Here is a 21,266-nt window from a genome sequence, read left to right as displayed (position 1 = left end):
GTATTTCACATATTCATGTGGAAGAAGAAAAAGGATCCATAGGGGTATGTGTGTGTTTATCTATATATTTTAAGAAAGAACTATATGGCCTAAGTATGTTTGTTCACTGATTTTTCTCCTCCCTTCTCTCTACAATTTTTTAATAGTTTTCTTAGTATTCATGTAGCAATCACATTGAATTCAAGTTCTTAAGGGCAGTCTGATGACCCACCCTTACGGGGAAGGAAGTTAAAAATATCCTGTAACACCCACAGAGGAGGATTTCACTGGAAACATACTAATTTCTCTGCAAACTATATTCACTTTATGCAAAACTGTACAATTGTACCTGATCAACACCTCTGTTACATTTATCAGTTCAGAACTCCTGTGAGAAGAGCACATGGTTTGAAGCAAAAGAAACAAAAACATGCAGTGGATTTTTCCTTTTGTAAGCCTCATATTGTCTGAAAACACACATTTCTAGCTCGTGCTCTTTGGGTTACTACTGTGTTAGCCCAAGAACTAAGTATTTCCCCCTAATTAAACATTCTATATGAAGCTGTAGGTGTTTGTGCTCTCCATTCTTCTGTTATCAATATGTTTGCATATATCTGTAGTTCTAGGCAGTGACAGTGTGCTGTCAAGCAGACATAACCATGCCTTCATGATCTTGCTGTTCATCTTTTATTTCACAGAGAGGGAGCACCTGGGCTTTTCTTTAATTGTTCTCTAAGTTTACTGATAATTGGGTCAGTCAGTTTTCAGTCTTTCACTGCTTTGTTCATCTGTCTTTCCTTCCTATCTATCCCTAAAACCAGATTTCCTCTTCTGAGCTGACCTGCTTGTGTGCTCATTTCCCTTGTCCTGAATTTTTCCCAACAGTTTTAAAAAAAGAAGAGGACTGTCCTGACTCTTGTGCTATAAGTAAGCACCGTGCTGAATGTGAAGAGTGTGGTGGCCTGGGAGTGCTAACAGGAAGATGCCAGTGGAGACAGGGAAGTGGGAAAGGTACATTTATGTTGTGTGAAGTCAAACTTCTGTTTGGTTGTAATTGTGCCTTTGAGTTCCATAGATACAAACTGAATTATTCTGGCTGGAAAATATGGTATGGTGAACTACACAGAAGCTGGGGCTAAAAAAAATAATCATAATACCCATATGAAGTATGCACTAAAAAGGAAAATGAGGTGAAGTTAGAAGGGCCATTCTTCATCCTGTCCTTGGTGATGCTGAACATGATACATAAACCAGCAGGAAGTGAACTGAGCTTGCAGCAGTGTGGCTGGAGCAGGTGCACCCAGCAGACAGTGAACACAAAGCAGTGTCTTTTTCTGTGCTCTGGAGCACAGATCTGACTGGTGACAGCGCTCGACTCTTCCAGAACAACGATTCTGTATCAGTACTTGATCCCTTCAAACTGCACAAGTGTCATACATTCTCTACAACCACTTGTAACCCTCTTATTCAAGTGGGTGAAATTGTGTAGAGAAATCCTCAGATGTGAAAACTGCTCTTCAGTCTCAGAGTGGTCAGCCAGCTCTTTCTCAAGCTGTATTCACAGTAACTGCAAGTGACATGACCAGAGGGCTGTGAAAAGCAGAAAAGATAGCAAAAAATGGTTTCTTCCATTTGTTGTCTTGCCTGTTACTTTAGCAGGTGCTTGCAGTCATAGATGTTCATTTTAAAGCACCATAACCTGTGGTTTGGAGTGTTAGTGTGCCCTGAGAAGATACAATGAACTTTCCTTTCTTGTGGTATTAGTGCAGCTGTTTCTCTGTTAACAGGGATCACCACAAACTACTCCACGTGCACCCCGAGCATCAAGACTTGTCCAGATGGAATCTGTGATGTGGTGGAGGGCAGAGACCCGGCTGTGTGTCCCCAAGACTGCACAAGTAGGGAACGTTTTAGGATGGGCTTTTCTGTTACACCTCTGATCGCTTCTCAAATGTCACTTGGCCTAGTGCAGATACTTTTACAAGCTCAACATCTCTGCAGTGTCACACTTGTATTTGAATCATACAGTTGAGTTAAGGTTATGGGGATTAATCTTGACCTTTTTTGAGCCAGGCAGGTGACACCATTGGCTGGCTGTTGGAGGGATAAGGTATTCTCAGCAGTTCCCATTCTGCTGCCTGTTCCTTCACAAGTGGTGATTTTCAGCAGAGGTACTTGCTGAAGAGGTTCAGGTTCTAGGCACGTTAGTGCCCCACTTCCTAGCTCACGTACAATATGAGAGGAACCAGCCTATTTGAGCTCCTGCGTAAATAAGTGAGAAGAAACAAATTTCTGTTTAAAATCAATGTGTATACAAAAGATCATCTGGGGAAATGTAGCTGCCCTTTTTTGACAGGTGGCATTCAGAATGATCCAATGCCTTACCTATTTGAAGATTCAGGCAGATACTCATATAAGCAGAATTTATGAAGGAAGAATTTAAATGTGTTTATGTTGGATCTTTTTACTTGACCATATATTTCTACACTCTACTCATATACCTGTGAATACCTGCAAGCTCACAACTCACTCTGAAGATACACAGGGTAGAAAAAACTGTGTAATTCTCTTGAGCAATTTCCATCTTTTGAGAGATGATAATTTTTAAGTGGATCTTTTTATCTGACAGTCTAATTCAGGAATAAAGTCACATGTTTCTTGAATGCTGCTTCTGACTCTGACATCATATACTTCAAGTTGAGATTTTAAAATGGAGTCTTAGAGGAACTAGCATTTTCTTAAAGCCTGGAACTTAATGTTCTTCTATGAAATTAATTACTAAAGAGGCTTCTTAGTATTTCTTACATGCAAGAATGGACTGTGTATTGTAAATTAGTGTTATCAGAAAGATAATTATTTCATCAGAGTGTATAAAAACAACCCTTTAAGTGGGAGAAATGCTTGAAGGAAATGCAAGTAACTTCTCTAATCATCTGAACAGAATTCTTTATTGGTAATAGTTGCAATAATTTGTCATTTTGAAAGTGGAAATATTTGTGCCAGGGGCTGCAGTACTAAAATATATACAACATATGCATCATCAAATGTTTTGCTCAAAAGAATTATTGTCTTTCTGGATAATAAGCAGGCGAGTAAGACAAGTTTTCAGGATGTTATGCAAGCCCTTTTAACACCTAAGCTGAATAATTGTGTACATGACTTGACACAATTGAGAACCTGGGCTGATGCCCGAAAGCAGTATACTTGCAGACAAAAAAATGAGTGTGTTCTGGGAGCTCAGAGCTGCAGGAGTACCATTTTATCAGCTTTACTGGCAGGGGACATTTCTTTGGAAATGGCAAACAATAAATAGGCCAAGATGTGTTAAGACCAAGGATATTCTTTAGGTTGTGAAAATACTTATTTCTGTAATTCATTTGTCATTATGATGGCTATGTCCTTGAGTCCCAAAAATGCTTTCTCACAGTAACACTATGAATATTACATTCAAGGGCACTCAGCTGAAGCAGCTGGTGCTGTGGCTGTGCCTATCACTTAGAGGCAACCTAATTGCATTCTTAGCAAGAAACTTTCATGTAGTAAGCAACTGCTCAAGAACAGGTTAGGTAGGACTGGCTCATTCCCTGCTTCCATCTACTTCCAGGTTTTCAAACATAGGCAGATACAGATAAATGCATACAATTTCTGTGGCAAATGGAAACTTTATTTCATCACCTCTTCCTGTTGGAGGAAGTTGGCTGGAGAGAGGCAGGGAGGATAATGAGTAATTTTTGGGAACACCAGTGATTTTAAGTATCAGCTCAGAGGGCGGTGACTCAGCAGTCTCTCTTCCAAAATTAACCTGAGCTGCCTGTAAAATGCTCTTTGTGATAAAGGCTGTTTAGCGATAAAAATGTCACTGCTAATCGTCATTTTTATAACATATACAGAAAAAAATTATTTACTTGGAAATGCAGTTGCTGTTACTCTGCATGAAGAACTACTTGAAATCAAGAGTACGAGTTTCTGCAGTTCTTTTACTAATATTAAATAATGCATTTTTAGATAGTGCAGTTCATTTTTTTATCGCTTGCACTAGGCGTTTACTCTTAGTGCTTTGACTAGACTGTCCTGTGGCATTTTGTAGAGGTGATTGGTTAAGTGTTATCTCCATGTGACGATGGAACTAATGATACCTAGAACAGTAGGCTGACTTTTCCAAGGTGTGGGGAAATCAGCATCAGAAGCAGGAACAGAACTCAGTAACAGCTAATGAGGACTAATGTTTAAACAATACAAGGTCCTCCCATTTCAGGATCTCAGAAATTTCAGAATTTATTGTCTTCCATCTCCCTCAGGAGCTCCTGTCATTATCCCTGCACTGTGCTCCCTGGTTCAATTTCAGATTCATACTGGGGTAAACCCATGGAAAACTGAGTCTTTTCTTTTCCCTTTACCTACATGTAAGAATCTTAGCCTGTTGTCTGTATTTGATTAGGTGGAAACATTATTGGTGGCCATGGGAAAGGCATTGGAAATCTTGGAATTAAGTCAGGACATGGGATTTGTTACTGCTTCCCAAGACAGAATTGTTATTGTGAGAAAGATGATATCAAAGGTAAGTCTAGCTGCTGTTCTGGTAGTAATCTTTTTCTCTGTATACATCATGTGTACAAATAGAACTGTCTGCACTTGTGGCCATGTTAATAAGCCATATCTTTGGTCAGAGACTGGTAATACAAAACTAGTGAGGAGCTGGCACCTTGACATCCACTATGGAGCCTGAAAATTTCCAGAATGTGTTATTTATAGCCATGGCTAAGGATTCATTTTTATTCTTTACTACTTGACAAACAAGTCGGTCATCCTTTGATTTGCAGCAGCATTTGCATTTCAGTGAGGTTTACCTGATATTTGTAGAAGCAGCTAGGAGAATTAGAATAATTGTTTCTATTACTTTCAAGTAATTCCAGCTTCCTGATAATTTCTGAAAAATCTCAGCTTCAAAATGTTAGAGATAACCATCACCCATGGTGTCAGGAGGAGGAGTGCATTATTTTTTTCCTTGACCTTTCTGTGCAGTTCTTTGAAAAGATAATGGATATTTAAAATCTTGTGTATTTTGGCTAATAATAAACATAGAATGAAATAGTTAGCATCTTTAAAACTGAATTATTATCGAGAAGTAAGAGGCCACAAGGAAAGTTCTAAGAAGCTCTTTTTGGTCTACAGAGCAACTGTGTGATGACGTGTGCAAAACAGTGATCACAGGGGCAGTGGTGCTGTGCTTTGTCATCTCCGTGCTGGTTTCTTTCTACTGCATCCACCGCTACCACAAGAACTCCCCGAAGGCGCCCATCGCCTCCGCCGAGATGACGTTCCGGCGCCCCGCGCAGTCCTACCCCATCAGCTACTCCTCCAGCAACGTCCGCCGCCCTTCCCTGGACTCCATGGAGAACCAGGTGGCTGTGGACACCTTCAAAATACCAGTAAGCCTGATGCTGCTTGGCATGCTCTCTTTTGGTGTCGGCCTTGTTTGTGCATGCAGATGTTGTTACAGGAATGCAGTCCATTCATGGAAGCACCCATTACCTTCAAATAGCAGCACCGGAAATCACATGCACTGAAGGTACTTCGTGAGTAATTGGATGAACATTTTAATTTGCTCTATAAGGCCAGTATGTTCTCTCCTTTTTTATTATGCTTTAATACATTGTAACATTTTAGGTTAATTTAAGCCAATGATTTTTACTGATGTAACTGCATCTGACAGTACTGTGGTTTTACTTTTAACACTGTCCAGTTAAGCACTAGCAATCAGCAGGTTTTTACTCTCTGTGATGTGCCAAAGTACTACAACAAGGCTAAGTTTCAAACATTACAAAAAATCCCTCCTGAGATCTCTTCCTGATTTCTGATACATACATTGTAGATATCAGTTGGTGTGGGAGTTTTACCCACATGTAAGGACTTCTGCACAGTCATGCTGTCAAACCTTTATTTTTTCCTGCTTTGGATTACACACTACCCAGGATTTCTGTGAGATGGGGTGTTTTCATGAGCCAGCATGGTGGAGAAACACTGCTGCTTTATATGGCGGCATCAGATCTATGTGAGTGTTAGGTAGTGAAGTTTTCACAAACCTTGTGCTCTATTTGCTTTAGTTTCTTGTCTGGTTTGTACATCTGTCATAATTTTACAACCTTAAGGCTTATTAGCGCTACTTTTATAAGAGGATGATTGTTGTCTCTGATCAATTCTTAAGGGAAAACCTTATTCTGTGAGTAAAACTTCTCCATGAAAGTTACATATTCATAATTATTCTGAACACAAGGATTTATCCTGTATCACTTCATTTTTCATTTGTACCCAATTTCCCAGACCTGTAAATACAATCAATTATCCATAGACTGACTACCTGTATAGCCTCTTTTGAAGGTTTTCAGGTACGGGAAAATACATTTGCAAAATACCTTGATACCCAGAAGCTTTTATAAGAACTCACTGATAAAAAGAGCAACCAAAGACTGTGCACTGAAGTGCACCTATTCCTAGCAAGAGCCACTCCTTTCCTTGCTTCATCTCACAGGGTTTCTTTTCTCTCCTGCAGGAAGATCCAAAGTGGGAATTCCCTCGGAAGAACCTAGTTCTGGGCAAGACTCTTGGAGAAGGAGAATTCGGAAAGGTCGTCAAGGCGACAGCGTTCCGACTTAAGGGAAGGGCCGGCTATACCACTGTGGCAGTGAAAATGCTGAAAGGTAACTTCCCACTGGGGCTTTTGAAATAATCTGCAAACTATTTGTGGTAACCTCTGAATAGATTTGAAGAGGGGCTTGTGTGAAAGCAAAAGGTCGGCTGAAAACCCAACAGTGCCGCAGCCTCTCTTTCTTCCAGCATTCTGATGCATTCTGACAGTCACAATCTGCAGATTTGTGACTTTAGCAGTTAGCATCACATTGATCCAAGTAAGAAATTCTAAATCGTGATGTGTAAGGAGCCTCTGTCTTAACATAGCAAATATATTCAATTCTGTTTGGTGTTGATGGGAATATTGCAAGGGTTTGTTAAAGCTCTCTGAGTCTTTTCCTCTATCCAGTTTCCTTGGACAAAACTTTTTAAATAAATCATGTGATAATCATATGTGGAGACAGAACAAACCTGTTAAAACTTACTCTCCTGATTGAGGATTCTGTCTAGTTTTATACTTTCTGATCTGCTTTTCAATCACTAGGAGCTCTGTCAAAATGGTTTGAATAACCCAGTGCTGTCTCCTGCTGCCTTCAGTTTACCCTAAGAATTTAAACCTGCAGGGAACAAAGTATGCCTAGATAATGTTAAGCTGATAATAGGAGACCTTGCACTGAACCATTCACTGCTGCTTACAAGTAAAAGCATGTCATTTCAGGGAAATGTTATTCTTATTACCATTTCTGTAATGGTAACATTACAGAAATGGTAATGAGAAGAATAACATTTCTCATTACATTTGCTCCTCCTTGAGAGGAAAGATGCTGCATATCTCACCCCTTTACCTAAGAAGTAAATGCATTATGCAGTGCATGCCTTCATTGCAAGAGGTGCAGGTCACATGGAGGAAGTTTAGGAACTAAGATTTTTCAGAAGTGAAGATTTTTTAACTATTACTTGTAATACTCAAGTAATGACCTAGATTGTATTACGTAGTCAACACAATAGTCATTATTTCATCTCATGTTTATTTGTGCACTTAGTGACACTGCTTTTTCTAGGACATTTTCATCAACATGTGACTCAGTTCAGATTCTAAGACATAGTGGTAAAAATGTTGCTTCTACTTGCAGATGGTTTGACATTCAGTTTTCCCTATCTATTATGAAGGACAGAATAGACTAAATTGACAATGTGAAGGAGTAAACCTTTATTTTAAGCGCCTTATTTTAATAAATTGATCTGACATTTACAGTAATACTTCAAGCTCTAATGAATCCCTCTGTAATGTAAATTAAATTGCAGATAGTCTCCTGAAATTCCGTTTTCCAGCTTGACTGTGGAGAGCATCTGTCATTCTGCAAATATTTATGTGCTATTATTGGCTTAACTTTACTGTTAGCTAACTTTACATGACAACTGAGGCATAAGGACCAGTGCATTAGCTTCAGTGGCCTCTGCAGTGCTGCCAGGAAGGACAAAGGGCAGTTAGTTTGGATCAGGCCAGCGCCACCCATACTTTCCCTGTACCAGATGCAGAGCAGGTCATTTGTCCAAGTGTTTGGGACTGTTAGACACTGAGTGATCTTTAAAGGGCAGTGCTAGGCACACCAGAATGTTATTGCCTCTTATTGCATGAAAGAGATCTCCTGCCTCGGCTGGGTAGATGGGCACAATCTGGGTAAGAACAGACCAGGGCAGGACTCTCCCTTCTCTGACAGCTTGGTGCTAGGTACTGTGGAGGGAACAGGGAGCAATGGCCTGAGCCAAAATAGTCTTGGAGCTGTGGATGGAGGTTTAAAGGAACAGATGGGTAATTTTTTTTCAGCCCATTATTACCACTTTTCTCATATTAACTAAATTTGACCTCCTACCTGATATGAATGCCCTCATTACAATAAAATTAAAGGGGAAAACACCAACCAATACATAAATACAAATTATTCCGTTTGTTAAAATGAGTGGCCTAAAGCCGCTGATGGAGCTAAGTGTCTCCACCTGACGTTAGTTTTTTTGGGTAGACAAACAGGTATGGTACATGGTCAGCTTTGCTTTGTTCTGTTTGTTCACGTCACACAGCTCCAGAACTACAAAAATAGGACTTTTCTTACAGGCATTAAGTTGACATTCTTGATTTTTGTTTTACATAAATATGTGCTTTTTGTAGTCTTTATCATTAGTGAGAGACCAGCTGATACTGTTCTCCCTGCAGTAGAAGATTCTCTATTCTGAGTGCAGATTCTGACAACAAGATAATACAAGGCAGATACAAACGTGTAGTTCTGATACAAACATAACAGTAGAGCAGAATAACTGTTTTTATAAGGAGGCCAAACTGGTCACACTTGAATAGGCAAATAAATCCTTTGGCGCTCACAGCCTTTATGAAAAAAGCACACAGTACAGTACCAAAGAGCAGAAGCCAAACTTGTTTTTATTATCCTTAAATCAGGATGAGATGAACACATCCTTGTCAATGCCCAGTAATGACATTGGAGAAACTACCCAGACTGGTTCTGTGTGTCAGAGAGATTAAGGATGAGGAAGAAGAAGGTTTTTCTCTGACCTATAGTGTCTTTATGACTAGGGATCTCCTTCAAGCCTCAGTGCACTCAAAGAGGAAGCTTGTCAGTCTGAAGAATCCTGCAAAAAGGCAAAGCACTTGAAAGGCTAAGAAAGCCTGTTGGGACCATATGTTGCCACATGATTTTCACTGACATCAGTGAAGTCTGCATACATGTCCCACAGTGAAATCAGTTTGTACTGTACATTTAGCTTCTGAACTCTAAATCTGGATGTATGCTACAAGAGTAAGCCAGTAGATTAGTGGATTTTAACTCTGTTGGAAAATGTATTTAGGAGAAGGAGTGAGCGAGTCTATTTTTGTTTGATCAGCATGAGAGCTTGGCTTTCATATGCTTCTGAAGCTTTTATTGCACTGATTCACCCTAAATAAGTTGCTTTAGAACACCAGAAAAGGTCTGTAATAATTTCATGGCATCTTTAAGACATTACAGACTCTGCTCCTGATTCCTGCCTGGCCTCCTTGTTCTGCAGTCATTAGTATCAGGGCAGAGCAGGCTGCTACCAAGCCAGAGCAGCAGCAGTCACATTCACTTGGTTCTGATGTGAATGGCTGCAGGACACCAGAGATGGGAAAATTTCTCCTCTGTGTGGAGGAACGGAGTTTTCCAACCTCTTGCTAACTCTGGGACAGATGGCAGATCTCATATTTCAGTCTTTACATAGAGAACTCTTGAGTGATGCTTTCCTAACCAAAACTGTGTGTTTGGTCACTTTCTGCAGAAAATGCTTCCCAGAGTGAGCTGCGAGATCTCCTGTCAGAGTTCAACCTTCTGAAACAAGTCAGCCATCCTCATGTCATCAAACTTTATGGAGCCTGCAGTCAAGATGGTAAATACTAAAAGCTTGTTACTAAGATGAAACCATTCAGAAAGGAAATGAAATGCAGTTTGTTGGTGGATTTCAACCACTGCTTAATAATTGCTGATCATCCTTTAGATTTGCTGTTGGGTGAAAAAAACCCTAAAAAATTAAAAAACATTATTAAAAATCTTAAATTATATTAAATTAATACAGTATTAAAAATATTAAAAAGCAATACTTGAAAGAAAAGGGAAATACTAATTCAGTGTAACTAAGCATTCTTCCTGGGGTTTTCCTCAATGCACATTTTGATTCTGAAGCTATTTTAAATTAACAAGTCTCCTACAAATTCTCTTCCAATCAATATATTTTTATATTATGTTAATAAGCAGTGTTTTCAAATATGAGTTATATTTCAAGTTTAATTGAGTTTTCATTATTGTTGTTATTATTTATACTAAAGCAATGTAAATAGACAACTACAGCCATAAATAGATGAAGGTAGCTGGATAGTTAGGTTGATATTCAGTTTTCTTCCACTGTCTCAAAACTATTGTCCGCCTCTGGTTATGAAATGGTTTCTAAAAGCCATAGTCATCAACAAGCATGTTTCAAGGGGTAAAATCTGCAGACACATGTATTATGAATTGCCAGTGAGGCAAATTGTGTTGTGCATAGGAATTGCTCATTTTAAATGAGGGGGCATGGCAACATTCTCTTCCTTTTGCATCTGCAGTTGTGCAGCCTAAAATCACAGCATGGATTCTGCAGCCTTGGGCAAAGGCCTGCCTTCTTTGCCCACCCAGTTCTGTTGCAAATGTCACTTTTTAGTTGTAGACAGAGAATGTAATTCAGGAGTGAGTCATCTCTGAGTCTTAGTAAGGTAATGAGCCAGTGGGGCTGGTTAGTTTCTTTTTTTCTTTCAGTACAATGTATTTTTCATCCCAAAGGAAGTGAAATGTTACTGAGTCACAGGCCTTTAATAAATATCAAGTTAATTCATTAGTGTATGAGGTAGGAGGGCTTTGATACAGCACAGAAATGTATTTATCATTAGGTAGGTATTACTGAGTAGGTATTATTCATGTGGGTAATGGGGAGGAGAAATTAATGGATTGTAATGGCAGAATGTTTCGAAGTGCTATGAAAAGTCACCTTAAACATGGTGCTGGAATTAGCAGATGATTTGAGCTCAGTATCACAAGCTCAAGAAGATTAGTTTAATTTTAAAGTTTATCTAAGGCTGTTTCATAGATCTAATTTGTATGAAGGTTGTCTGGATTTTTGGTCTCAGATTATCTAGATGAGGGATTATAGGTAAGAGCCAGCATTCTGCTTTGATTTAGCCTGAAACTCATTCTCTTTGCATAGAAGATCTAAGTAAAAATAGTCTTTATTTCATGGCTGACTCAGTGCTTTTTACATAAAGGGCAGAGGTGTCTGGAGCCTCTGACAGTTCAAAACAATGTGCTGATTAGAAGAGACTTGTTTGAAAAAGACCCCTAAAATGGTTTGTCTATGAATTGTTTAGTGACCTGTGTGTTTGTTTATTTCAGGCCCACTGTATTTAATTGTGGAATATGCCAAATACGGCTCCTTGCGCAGTTTCCTCAGGGAAAGCCGAAAAGTTGGCCCAAGCTACGTGGGCAGCGATGGCAACAGGAATTCCAGTTATTTGGATAACCCTGACGAGAGAGCCTTGACCATGGGAGACCTGATCTCGTTTGCATGGCAGATATCCCGAGGGATGCAGTACCTCGCAGATATGAAGGTAGGGCAGCCAGGGGTGATCTCAGCTTCTGATAGATGTGAAGCAAGCAGCTGGCTCCTCCACAAGAAGCATAAACTTTCCTGTTGTTTCCTTCCAAAAGCTTGTGCATCGGGATTTAGCGGCCAGGAACGTGTTGGTGGCAGAAGGGCGCAAAATGAAGATTTCTGATTTTGGCCTTTCACGTGATGTATATGAAGAAGATTCCTATGTAAAGAGGAGCAAGGTACAGTGTGTGTTAAAAGCAGTAGTGGAAATTATTGCCTGATCACGGAAGTTAATTTATACTGTGGGACTTGAGCATGGATGAAAAGGAGAATAGCCATTTTTATCAACCTAAGATAATTATTTTAAGGAAATAAAAATGACAATGGAGCAAAATCATGAGCTTAGCCAGTGGGATAGAAATACATATATATATATATAAATATGTAAAATATGTTTCATCTTTAAGTAACTATTACCTCTTCACTCCTCATTTATCATTCCACTCCTTATTTATCCAGTTCCTCATCAAACTACATGAAAACACAAAAAAAACCCGCCGTCTTTTTTTCTTTCTCTCTTCCTATTTATAATTTAAAATATAAACTAAAAATACTGAAGAGCTGAAAAATATATAGACAATTTATATCAAGTTCCACACAACTTCCACAAGTCAGTCCTGGGCTTGACTGTGATGTTTGTGAACACAGCTTCCCACTGACTGTGTCAAATGAGCAGTGGTGGTTCAGTTCCCTCTATGGCTTAATATGAAAGAGCTGCCAGCTGGATTTTTTTGCATGTGAAAATGTTAAAATTTTATGAGAAGATTTCCATAAATACTGTGAATTTTTAGTTTAGCTTTCTCTGTTTTTAAGGGCCAGTTTGTGTGAATGTTGCATAAGTCAGAATGAGTTGTGAAGAAAAAAACAACTTCTAGAAGGCATGGTTTTATGTAAAAGGGCATTGCCATGTTCATTTAGCTATCTTCTGATGGATGTGTTTTTACAATGATTTGTACCAGTTGCTCTGTATTTTAAGCATAAAGCATTTGCATAAAGGCAGTTTGCCAGTTTAGTTTTGTCTGGTGGGGCATGATGTGCTGAGTGGATATTTGCTCTTTACTTCTGAGACACTCATCACTGTAGTATTATTCAGAGCCTAACAAGCATCTGTCTTCTTGGATGGGAAGACAGGAGAAAGAAGAATTTGAGAAGGAAGAGGAAGTTTCAAATCCTACTGAAATACTATATATATGGATTTCATGAGAATGAGAAGTAAGGCATATGAATGCTAATCATACTGTGAAGGTTATGAAACATCTTGGAAATTTTGCATACCTAGACTTTCATGAATATTTGGGGTGGATTAGTCAGATTTTCTGAGTGAATTTCTGCCAGTGAAAAATAACAACCTGTAGATTCCAGTTAGAAACTAGCAACCAAATACGACTGTCCAGGGTCAGTTCTGAAACCAAAGGTATCTGTAACATCCAGATGCTTCTATTTATGCATCATCCCTGGTGTAAATGAGATAGTTCTTCCCCTTTAACCATCATTCCTCATCATTTTTGCATCTGCACATTTTCAGAGCTCTTTGTTAAGGGAAGAGTTGAGTGTATCTAACTTAAACTGGTGACTACCTGCAAAAAGCTACACCAGCTTATTGCACATGATTAGATTGCTGAAATGTGTAAAAGACATGAACTAGATTTCTAAAAGCACTTAAAATTCTTCTTCTCACTGTTTTTCTTATGAAATGTCAAATCATAAGTGCATTGGCAAGTGCTGTACTATGGACAGACTGTGTTTCACTATTTTGAAGATAAATACCTGCTTTTTCACTTGGAAACTTATTTTTCTGACCATTACTGCTTTTTTACCTCATAGGGTCGTATCCCTGTGAAATGGATGGCCATAGAGTCACTGTTTGACCATATCTACACAACACAAAGTGATGTGTAAGTGTAAATTCTTGAATATTTTCTAGTTTGTGTACTTGTTTATGGAGCTAGGGGAGGGAGCACAGCAAGGTGTGTAGGAGCCAAAGCCATTACTCTTGCAAAGAAACGTGAAAAAGTCTGGATGGCACCATCAGCTGGCAGTGATGCCCAAGATTTTGCTGTTGAATTAAATCTGAATAAAATATCATCAAAGGTATTTATGTACATAATTCTTGTTGAAATTAGCAAGGGTTGGATCTGTTCATGTGACATGATTTGAATATATAGACTATAGGATAGAGTTAGTAGAGTTTGCTACAGATAATGGTCATACCTGAACTTCTCTGTTCTGTTCATCACTTGTTTGTAACACTGAGTGGCAGGTGAAGGATGGAGTGGAAGAAAGGAAGGGGAATTTAATGCCTGAGCTCTGTTCCTGTTAAAATCAATGACAGAACTCCAGTCAGCTCAGTCTGGTTTCAGTGCCAAGATACAAGCTTGTTTTCATGATTAGGGAAACAGAGACCCTGAAGGTGGATATGCTGGAATCTCCACCTGTGATGAAGAGGAGGCAAAACAACCACAGCTAAATTATCCCCATGTCTGATAAGCATGGGCCAGGCAGAAGAGTGTTTGTAGACATTTTCAATTCAGGGTCAGATACTTTTCATTTCTTTCGCTCTGGGGCGAACGATGCTTGTGACTAGTCACCAGGCAGACTCCAAAGCTAAAGATTATTTATTTAGGAGAAAAACCTCTGAAGGACTGTAAAAGCAGAAGTACATAGGCCTGATTTTCTGCTAGGTAGCATCTTGATGCCTCCTAAGTTTGCCATTACACTCAAATGGAGTGAAACGCCGATTTGGGTCATGTTGCACTTTGAGGGGAAAAACACTTTGATAGTAGCAGGATGTCAAAGCATGCACCTTTAGATTTGTATTTCTAAAATGATTACCATTCACTTTTTACTCTTCTCTCTGTAGATCAGACCAGTTTTAGTGAAATAAAATATTTGCCTGCCTTGGCAGTTCCTTACAAAATGAAACTCCGAAGTATTTTCCTTTACTTTGTATCCAATGGAGTAAGAACAGGAAAAAATAGGGATAATTCTTGGGAGAATGTCACTTTTGCTTAGGTCAATGTACAGGTTTTTCTGGGTCTCTTTTTATCCTCCTCAGAGCACCCGTTGTGCTGACTTGCCTCTCTAAAATTACTTTTCCCAAAGAATCGTTAAAATTCCTTTTAAAACTTCTAAGCATATTTTTAATTTCTTCAGTTTTGTCACTATGGTTTGGGGCCAGAACAGATTGTGTTGTCATGTAACTGCCTCTTCTTTCATTGCTGATTGATCATCTGGATCCAATAGCATTCCTCCCATTCCTTTTTCCTGATGAGTGCTATTAAGTAAGCCCAGGAGTGTGTTTGCTGCCAGTGGGATCCAGCACCATGCAGAGATTGCCCAGCTGGCATCAAGCAGGCCAGCTCAGAGCCCTGGGCAGCACAATGTGCTGGTGCTGTGTCACTTCCCTGCCTCCCAGGGCTGCCTTAGGATCTCCATGCAGAGCTGTGCTGGTTGCCCAGCTTTCCTGGGGGTGCCTCAGAGCATTATGCTATGCACCTCTGCTCCCATGCAGCGCCAGAAGGGCTCCAGGTGTCTGCTGTGTTTACACTGTGCCTTTGTCTCACTGCTGGCTCACCTCTGCTGTGTCATTGTCCATGAAATAATCCAGGAGTGCTGTACAGCAGCTCCTAAATTAGCCAGGCTCCTGCAGAGCAGAACTGACACACACACACAGAGCTGCAGAGCAAATCCTCTCCAGCACCAGGTTCCACCAGTTCCAGTTCAGCAGACTGATCAATGAAGTACTCCTTTTGCTATGTTGATTGATACTTTAGATAATTTCACTCACTGAAAGTATTATCTTATGGATATTCTCTGTTGTTTGTGGTGATGCAGTTATACTTTAGGTGAACATATTACTGTACAACCATTCCAATATGCCCTTTCTTCTGATACTCTGTTTCTGTTTTCCACCCTTTTCCTTCTCAAGCTGTTCTGTATTTAGTGGTTTGCAGAGTTTAATAACAGTACTACTTGACAGCATTTACAAAAACCCCATTTTTGCTTCAGAGGTCTATGACATCAATGGAAAGCTAACCTACTATCTTCCTCTTCACATACTTTTCTTTCCTGGCTTTTTGTGATCATGGTTTTATTCCGCAATAAACATAACACAGTGGGAAATTCTTCACCTCTCATTTCTCCTCCTGTAGTACTTAATCTATATAACAGTCTGAAAGTACTGCAGCATTCTACAGCATTCATGTACTGAACAACTTCAGTTAAGAAATTGTTCATCTGATCCCTCCTTCCATATTCTGTAAAATTCCTCCTAAGCAGAAGTGGGTTTTAGAAATAAAACCTGTCATGCTCCGAAGTTTATTTGAATTAATCATGGACAGAATTGTAACCTGATGGCAGAGCGTAATTGGCTTCAAAAATGGTATGAGGAGAAATATTAATAAAGTATATGAAAATGCTATAAATATTCATAAGCTTTCAAGAACGTGCAGAGTGATTAAAAATTAATTCAGTGAATGGCATTAAGCAGAAGAATGGCAGCATACCACTTGGGACCGTGTGAGAGTCACTTTGACTTCTCTGACAATTGGGGAAGTTTTATTGCTGCACCTTTGGGGTTACTTTTGTTCTTTAAAATGTGAGAAGTGCAGGTGGAAGGGAGTCAGACAGGAGGTGAGGTGTTTGGCTAACATTTTGAGATGGAATTTTTATAGGGAATTAGACATGGCTGTTTGGTTTGGCTGTAGGTGTCTAACACTTCCTAAAATTTTCTTAAAAATGGAATTTACAGAGAAATTGCCCAAAGCTAGCATTTTCATAAATTGTATGCAATTTTGCTTCCAGATGCATCCCATTGAGCAGTCCCAGTGTTGGCTGCTTTCCTTCCTTTCAAACATCCAGATTTTGTCAGTTGTCAGTTGAGCAGATTCAGGGTGATTTGTAGCTTCTTTGTGTCTCAGAAAGCCTTTCAGTAAGAAAAGAAAAACATTTTTGCCTCTTTTCTCCTGGTTTGCTCTCCAGAAATGGACTAATTTATCTAAATATTTCTCACCCATTATGCAAGGTCTTTTTGTTTGAGCTCAGCAGTAAAATAGGTTTAAAAATTCACTATTTCTTCTGTTTATTTCAGAAAATTGTTTCTTCTGTGTCAAAGTTCATTTTAGGCATTTGGTATTTCCAGAGGTAATTCTTTCCTCTTCTTTCATCAACTCTAAGAAGAAAATTTAAGTCCTGAATCACTGAAATGGCCCAAGAGACCAGCTGAAATCAAAGGTGTTACTTATGATTTAAATAAACACATTGTGTTGCCTCATAGTCAAGACAGCAAACCAGTCCTGTGGTAACTATGTAAATTTAATTTAGAGTTATTTCTGAATACAAGAGCTAATTAAAGAGGTTAGACTGCTGCAGGAGCCCTGTGCAGCAGAGGAACAAGTCTTTGGTCTGGGCCACCAGAGGAAGGACTTCCTCTTTCTGCTGTTGAGAGAAGATGGATCTTCCCAGGGTATAAGTAGCTTTTGTCAGTGGATAAAAGAGGGATATCTGTTTTCTCTACTCTCTTGGTTGCTAATCTTTTCAATGCACATGGGAACAAGATGTACTGCTTGCATCTGAACAACTCGTCTGGCATGAGGTGTCTTGAATTTTGTTGGGTTCTAAAAATACTAGGAGATTTGTTGTTTAAATGCCACACTAAGCTCCTGAAACCTACCACTCTATATAAAAGCTCATTTTGTCTTTTTCAGATGGTCATTTGGAGTTCTACTATGGGAGATTGTTACTTTAGGAGGCAATCCTTACCCAGGTATTGCTCCTGAAAGACTCTTTAACCTCCTAAAAACAGGCTATAGAATGGAGAGGCCAGAAAACTGCAGTGAAGAAATGTAAGTAACTCTTGATCTGATTAGATTCAGAAAATGTTAATAAATATACTTGAAGAAAAAGGTTTAAATAAATACCTCATAAATACTATTCTGTATTTCTTAGAGAGATAGTCAAAATATGTTGTGCTTTAAAGAATGTCATGAAATTAGTGAACAGTAAAGTGAGGGGGAAAAAACGCCCATAGAAAGCCTACAGCTATATCCAAACCATTTGTAGGCTATTGAATAACATGCTTGCCAAACAATTAAAAAAATTTGTGCATTCAAAACTTCTGAGGGTGGGGGAAAGAGGAAACTTCCATAAAACATAGTGGTAGCTGAAGTATTCAAGAAAATGTCATAGTACTTTCTGTAACTAAACAGATATTCCATGCACAGTCATTGTCTATAAGGTTCCAGAGGAAAAATGGTACCATGGTCCAGAAATCTACACTCTTGATGATAAAAATTTTCTGTGACTTGATAAGCCCATGGCTTTGGAGACAGTTCATAATTTGTTAGCTGATTTATTAAAACACAGTCAATGTGAAGTATCTTTTGTCTGTGATCTTCCGTGACATTTGGAGATGAGGAGTGATTTTATGTTCAGCCTGCAAATTTGATCGTGGTTGTGGTCGTTTGAAAGTTCCCAGGCTTTAATCGTTATGACCACTCTTTTGACTGATTTTCAGTTGGAAGGATGCTTTGACCACATCTGGGCTGAGAAAAAAAGGTTTAAATAAATATAGTGTAAATAATAGGTTTTTTAACATACAGAGAAAAACATTAAGTATTTCCAAATTTAGGGCAGGGTAGCAGTTTACAAGAACGATTGGCAAATATCATCTAAGAAATCTATAATACTAATCTTTGTTTCATCTCAGTGAGGAATACTCATTCCACAAACATTTTGTCATTGATAATTATTAGTTTAGGCAAGCTGACCACATCTGAGTTTCTGGGATTTTTTTATTGAAACTAAATCATGCTTTTCTGACTTTTTTCAGATTTTATTCTGTTTTACTCAGAAATTTTTCTTGTGAAAGCCCACTTTAAGGAGCATTTTTCTCAAATTGCGTTCTCTCCTATATGCAGTCAAGTACGAGAGGAATCATGGATGAAGGCATAAAATGCAGTGCTTTTCAATAGCTTCCTGTAGTTCTCATAACCCACTGTTTCCACCATTAGAGCACTTATGTGGACAGATCCCTCAGTCCTGAGACCAGCTGAGCTAGGAAAACGACATGAATGGCACAGGTTGGAGAGTTACACTTCCAGAACTTGCCAGTGTCCATCTGGTAATCACTCAACTCTGAAACTTTAGTTCTGTTCACTTTCCTTTCCACACTCTATTCTGTAGAAGGCAGTCAAAGAGAGAATAAATAAAGGTTTAATCAAAAGAACAATAACAGAAGTAATGAAAAGAATATTAGTTTCTGCAAAAAGTCTTCAGCTAGGCTTCACTTTGAAGAAAAGTTTACAGAAATTTAAGAATTTGAGCAAATGAAAACCAAAATTCTGCTTTTTGGTATAACAGCAGTGTTTTTCAGTTTGATACACGAATTTCTTCAGTGTCATATACAAAGTGAAGTAGCAATCTGGCATGCTGCCTTACATTTGAGGTGGTCCCTTGAGAAAGTGAAACCTGAGACTACAGTCCTTCAAGGACAGCCAAGTGCATCATCATTTAAACTCGGAGACTCTTGAAAATAAAAGGCCATTGTTGTGAGTGTCAGTTGTTAATTCCAGGGAACATTTAACAGTACTCACAACAGAGATTGATGTACTTGTGGATGGCCTTCATGCCACAGTGAAGTTCAGTGCTGTTAATCATTAGAGCAGAAGCAGGAGCCATTTCTAACAGTTTGGGTTTCTTTCACCCTGTGATGGGTCCCAGGTACAGCCTTATGTTGCGCTGCTGGAAGCAAGAAGCTGATAAAAGACCAACATTTACTGAGATCAGCAAGGAACTAGAGAAGATGATGGTGAAGAGTAGGGTAAGTGTGGAAAGCATGGATTTTGAAAGTTTTTGTGGTCTTCTGAGTTTGAGTGTACAGAAATAATTTCTTTTTAATTTTATTTTAAGGTAAAGTAACTTACTTTCATCAAATGTTGAAGCATTTACATACCTAGTTCCTTCCACGTGCATGCAGCTTTTTGGAGGCAGTACTCTGTCTTCTAATAGCTTTGGTGACTTCAGCCCAAAATGTGGATGGATTATCCTTAACCTGTCTATTTTCTTTAAATAATAGTAATAATTTAAAAACTATTGTGAAAAGTTACTCCTGAATAAATAACGTTAGAGAGCCAGAAGTAGAAGAATGTAGTATTTCATGCATTTTAAATTAGTTGAAAATGCTTCACTTTTTTTTTTTTTCTTCAAAGCAATTCAACTACACAAAAAATGAATGAATTCTTATTGGTGACCTAAATATTTAGTTTTAGAACAGCAACCAAAGCTTTATTTGGCAATATTTACATACTTATTTTATGCATTGTTATGTAATAGCTTTTGTAAAATGATTATGAGATCTGAGTACCTTGTCCTTTAAGAATGTATATGTATCTTCATACATACATATATATATATATATTTCAGGCATACATATGGATCAGGCATACCAGCAGCTGAAGGTCAAACAAAGCAGTTAGAACAGCTTTTCAGTTTATTGGGTGTTTTGCTGATGTGCAGAATTAAGTAGGGGAAGTATTCATATGGCTGTAGCAGGGGCAGTGGTCAGGCAAATCAGATACTTCCAGAGCTGCTGTGGCTGCTGGAAAGCAGAGCCCCTCCTCAGGTGCCAGAGTTCTAGAGAAAGGTGAATGCAGTGGGTCTGTAGTTCCTTGCTGTAAAGCAAGCAGGTGCGCATTTGTGCTTTTTACCCAAACAGCAAAACTGCCACATGCATTAATGCAGCTTTTTGTGTTGATTTCTCAGGACTACTTGGACCTTGCAGCTTCCACGCCCTCCGACTCCTTACTGTACGATGACGGGCTCTCCGAAGAGGAGACACCTCTCGTGGACTGTAATAATGCTCCCCTCCCTCGAACCCTCCCTTCCACATGGATTGAAAACAAACTCTATGGTAGAATTTCACATGCATTTACTAGATTCTAGCAACACACAAAAAAAGTTGATTTTTCTTCTGCACTGTTCTCAGACTCTGTAACCCCATTACAGTGTTTCTTGTCTGAATGAAGCCAATCAAAAATTGCTTGGAAGCTTTTTTTGGGTTGTTTTTTTTTGTTTGTTTGTTTGTTTTTTTCTTTTGGTAAATGTCAAAGTTTGCATCAGGATCATCCTTTAGTCATTTTGCAGCTGTGTCTAAAGTAAACATATTAAAAGGATGTGAAAATAAGTAAAATTACTAGATATCATACAGTAAAAGCAAAAAAAAAAGATCAGGGAAGTATTCTCAGGGGAAATATAAAATGCTAATGAGTGTCTAATTCAACTATCCTGTTGGGGGAGGCTACAACATTTAAAATATGTTAGATTCTGCACCTCTAATTTAAGCAATAGACTTTTTTTTAATACTGTTTTTTGCCATAACTCAGTGATAAGACTCATCTGCAACATTTTTCATTTATTCAGAAGGATGTCTAAATTTCAGCTGCTATTAGTACATTTTGGAT

At 38.7% G+C, this 21,266-nt stretch overlaps 1 protein-coding gene across 4 annotated transcripts in view; it reads left to right on the top strand.

Annotated features, from left to right (window-relative positions):
• RET (ret proto-oncogene) overlaps window positions 1–21,266 on the top strand; it is a 75,519-nt gene that overhangs the window by 51,823 nt on the left and 2,430 nt on the right. For 3 of the 4 annotated variants that reach the window (XM_030950782.1, XM_030950780.1, XM_030950781.1), the window contains 12 exons: window positions 865–990; window positions 1,767–1,877; window positions 4,418–4,537; window positions 5,152–5,408; window positions 6,530–6,677; window positions 9,913–10,020; window positions 11,550–11,764; window positions 11,865–11,987; window positions 13,633–13,703; window positions 17,514–17,651; window positions 19,528–19,627; window positions 20,569–20,716. In XM_030950782.1, the coding sequence (XP_030806642.1) occupies window positions 865–990; window positions 1,767–1,877; window positions 4,418–4,537; window positions 5,152–5,408; window positions 6,530–6,677; window positions 9,913–10,020; window positions 11,550–11,764; window positions 11,865–11,987; window positions 13,633–13,703; window positions 17,514–17,651; window positions 19,528–19,627; window positions 20,569–20,716 (1,665 nt within the window). The remainder of the gene's footprint in view (window positions 1–864; window positions 991–1,766; window positions 1,878–4,417; window positions 4,538–5,151; window positions 5,409–6,529; window positions 6,678–9,912; window positions 10,021–11,549; window positions 11,765–11,864; window positions 11,988–13,632; window positions 13,704–17,513; window positions 17,652–19,527; window positions 19,628–20,568; window positions 20,717–21,266) is intronic. The other variant, XM_030950783.1, reaches the window with a different exon arrangement.

The sequence above is a fragment of the Camarhynchus parvulus genome, chromosome 6, assembly GCF_901933205.1.
Source record: "Camarhynchus parvulus chromosome 6, STF_HiC, whole genome shotgun sequence".
NCBI lineage: Eukaryota > Metazoa > Chordata > Aves > Passeriformes > Thraupidae > Camarhynchus > Camarhynchus parvulus.
This window is presented reverse-complemented; position numbering and strand designations above follow the sequence as displayed.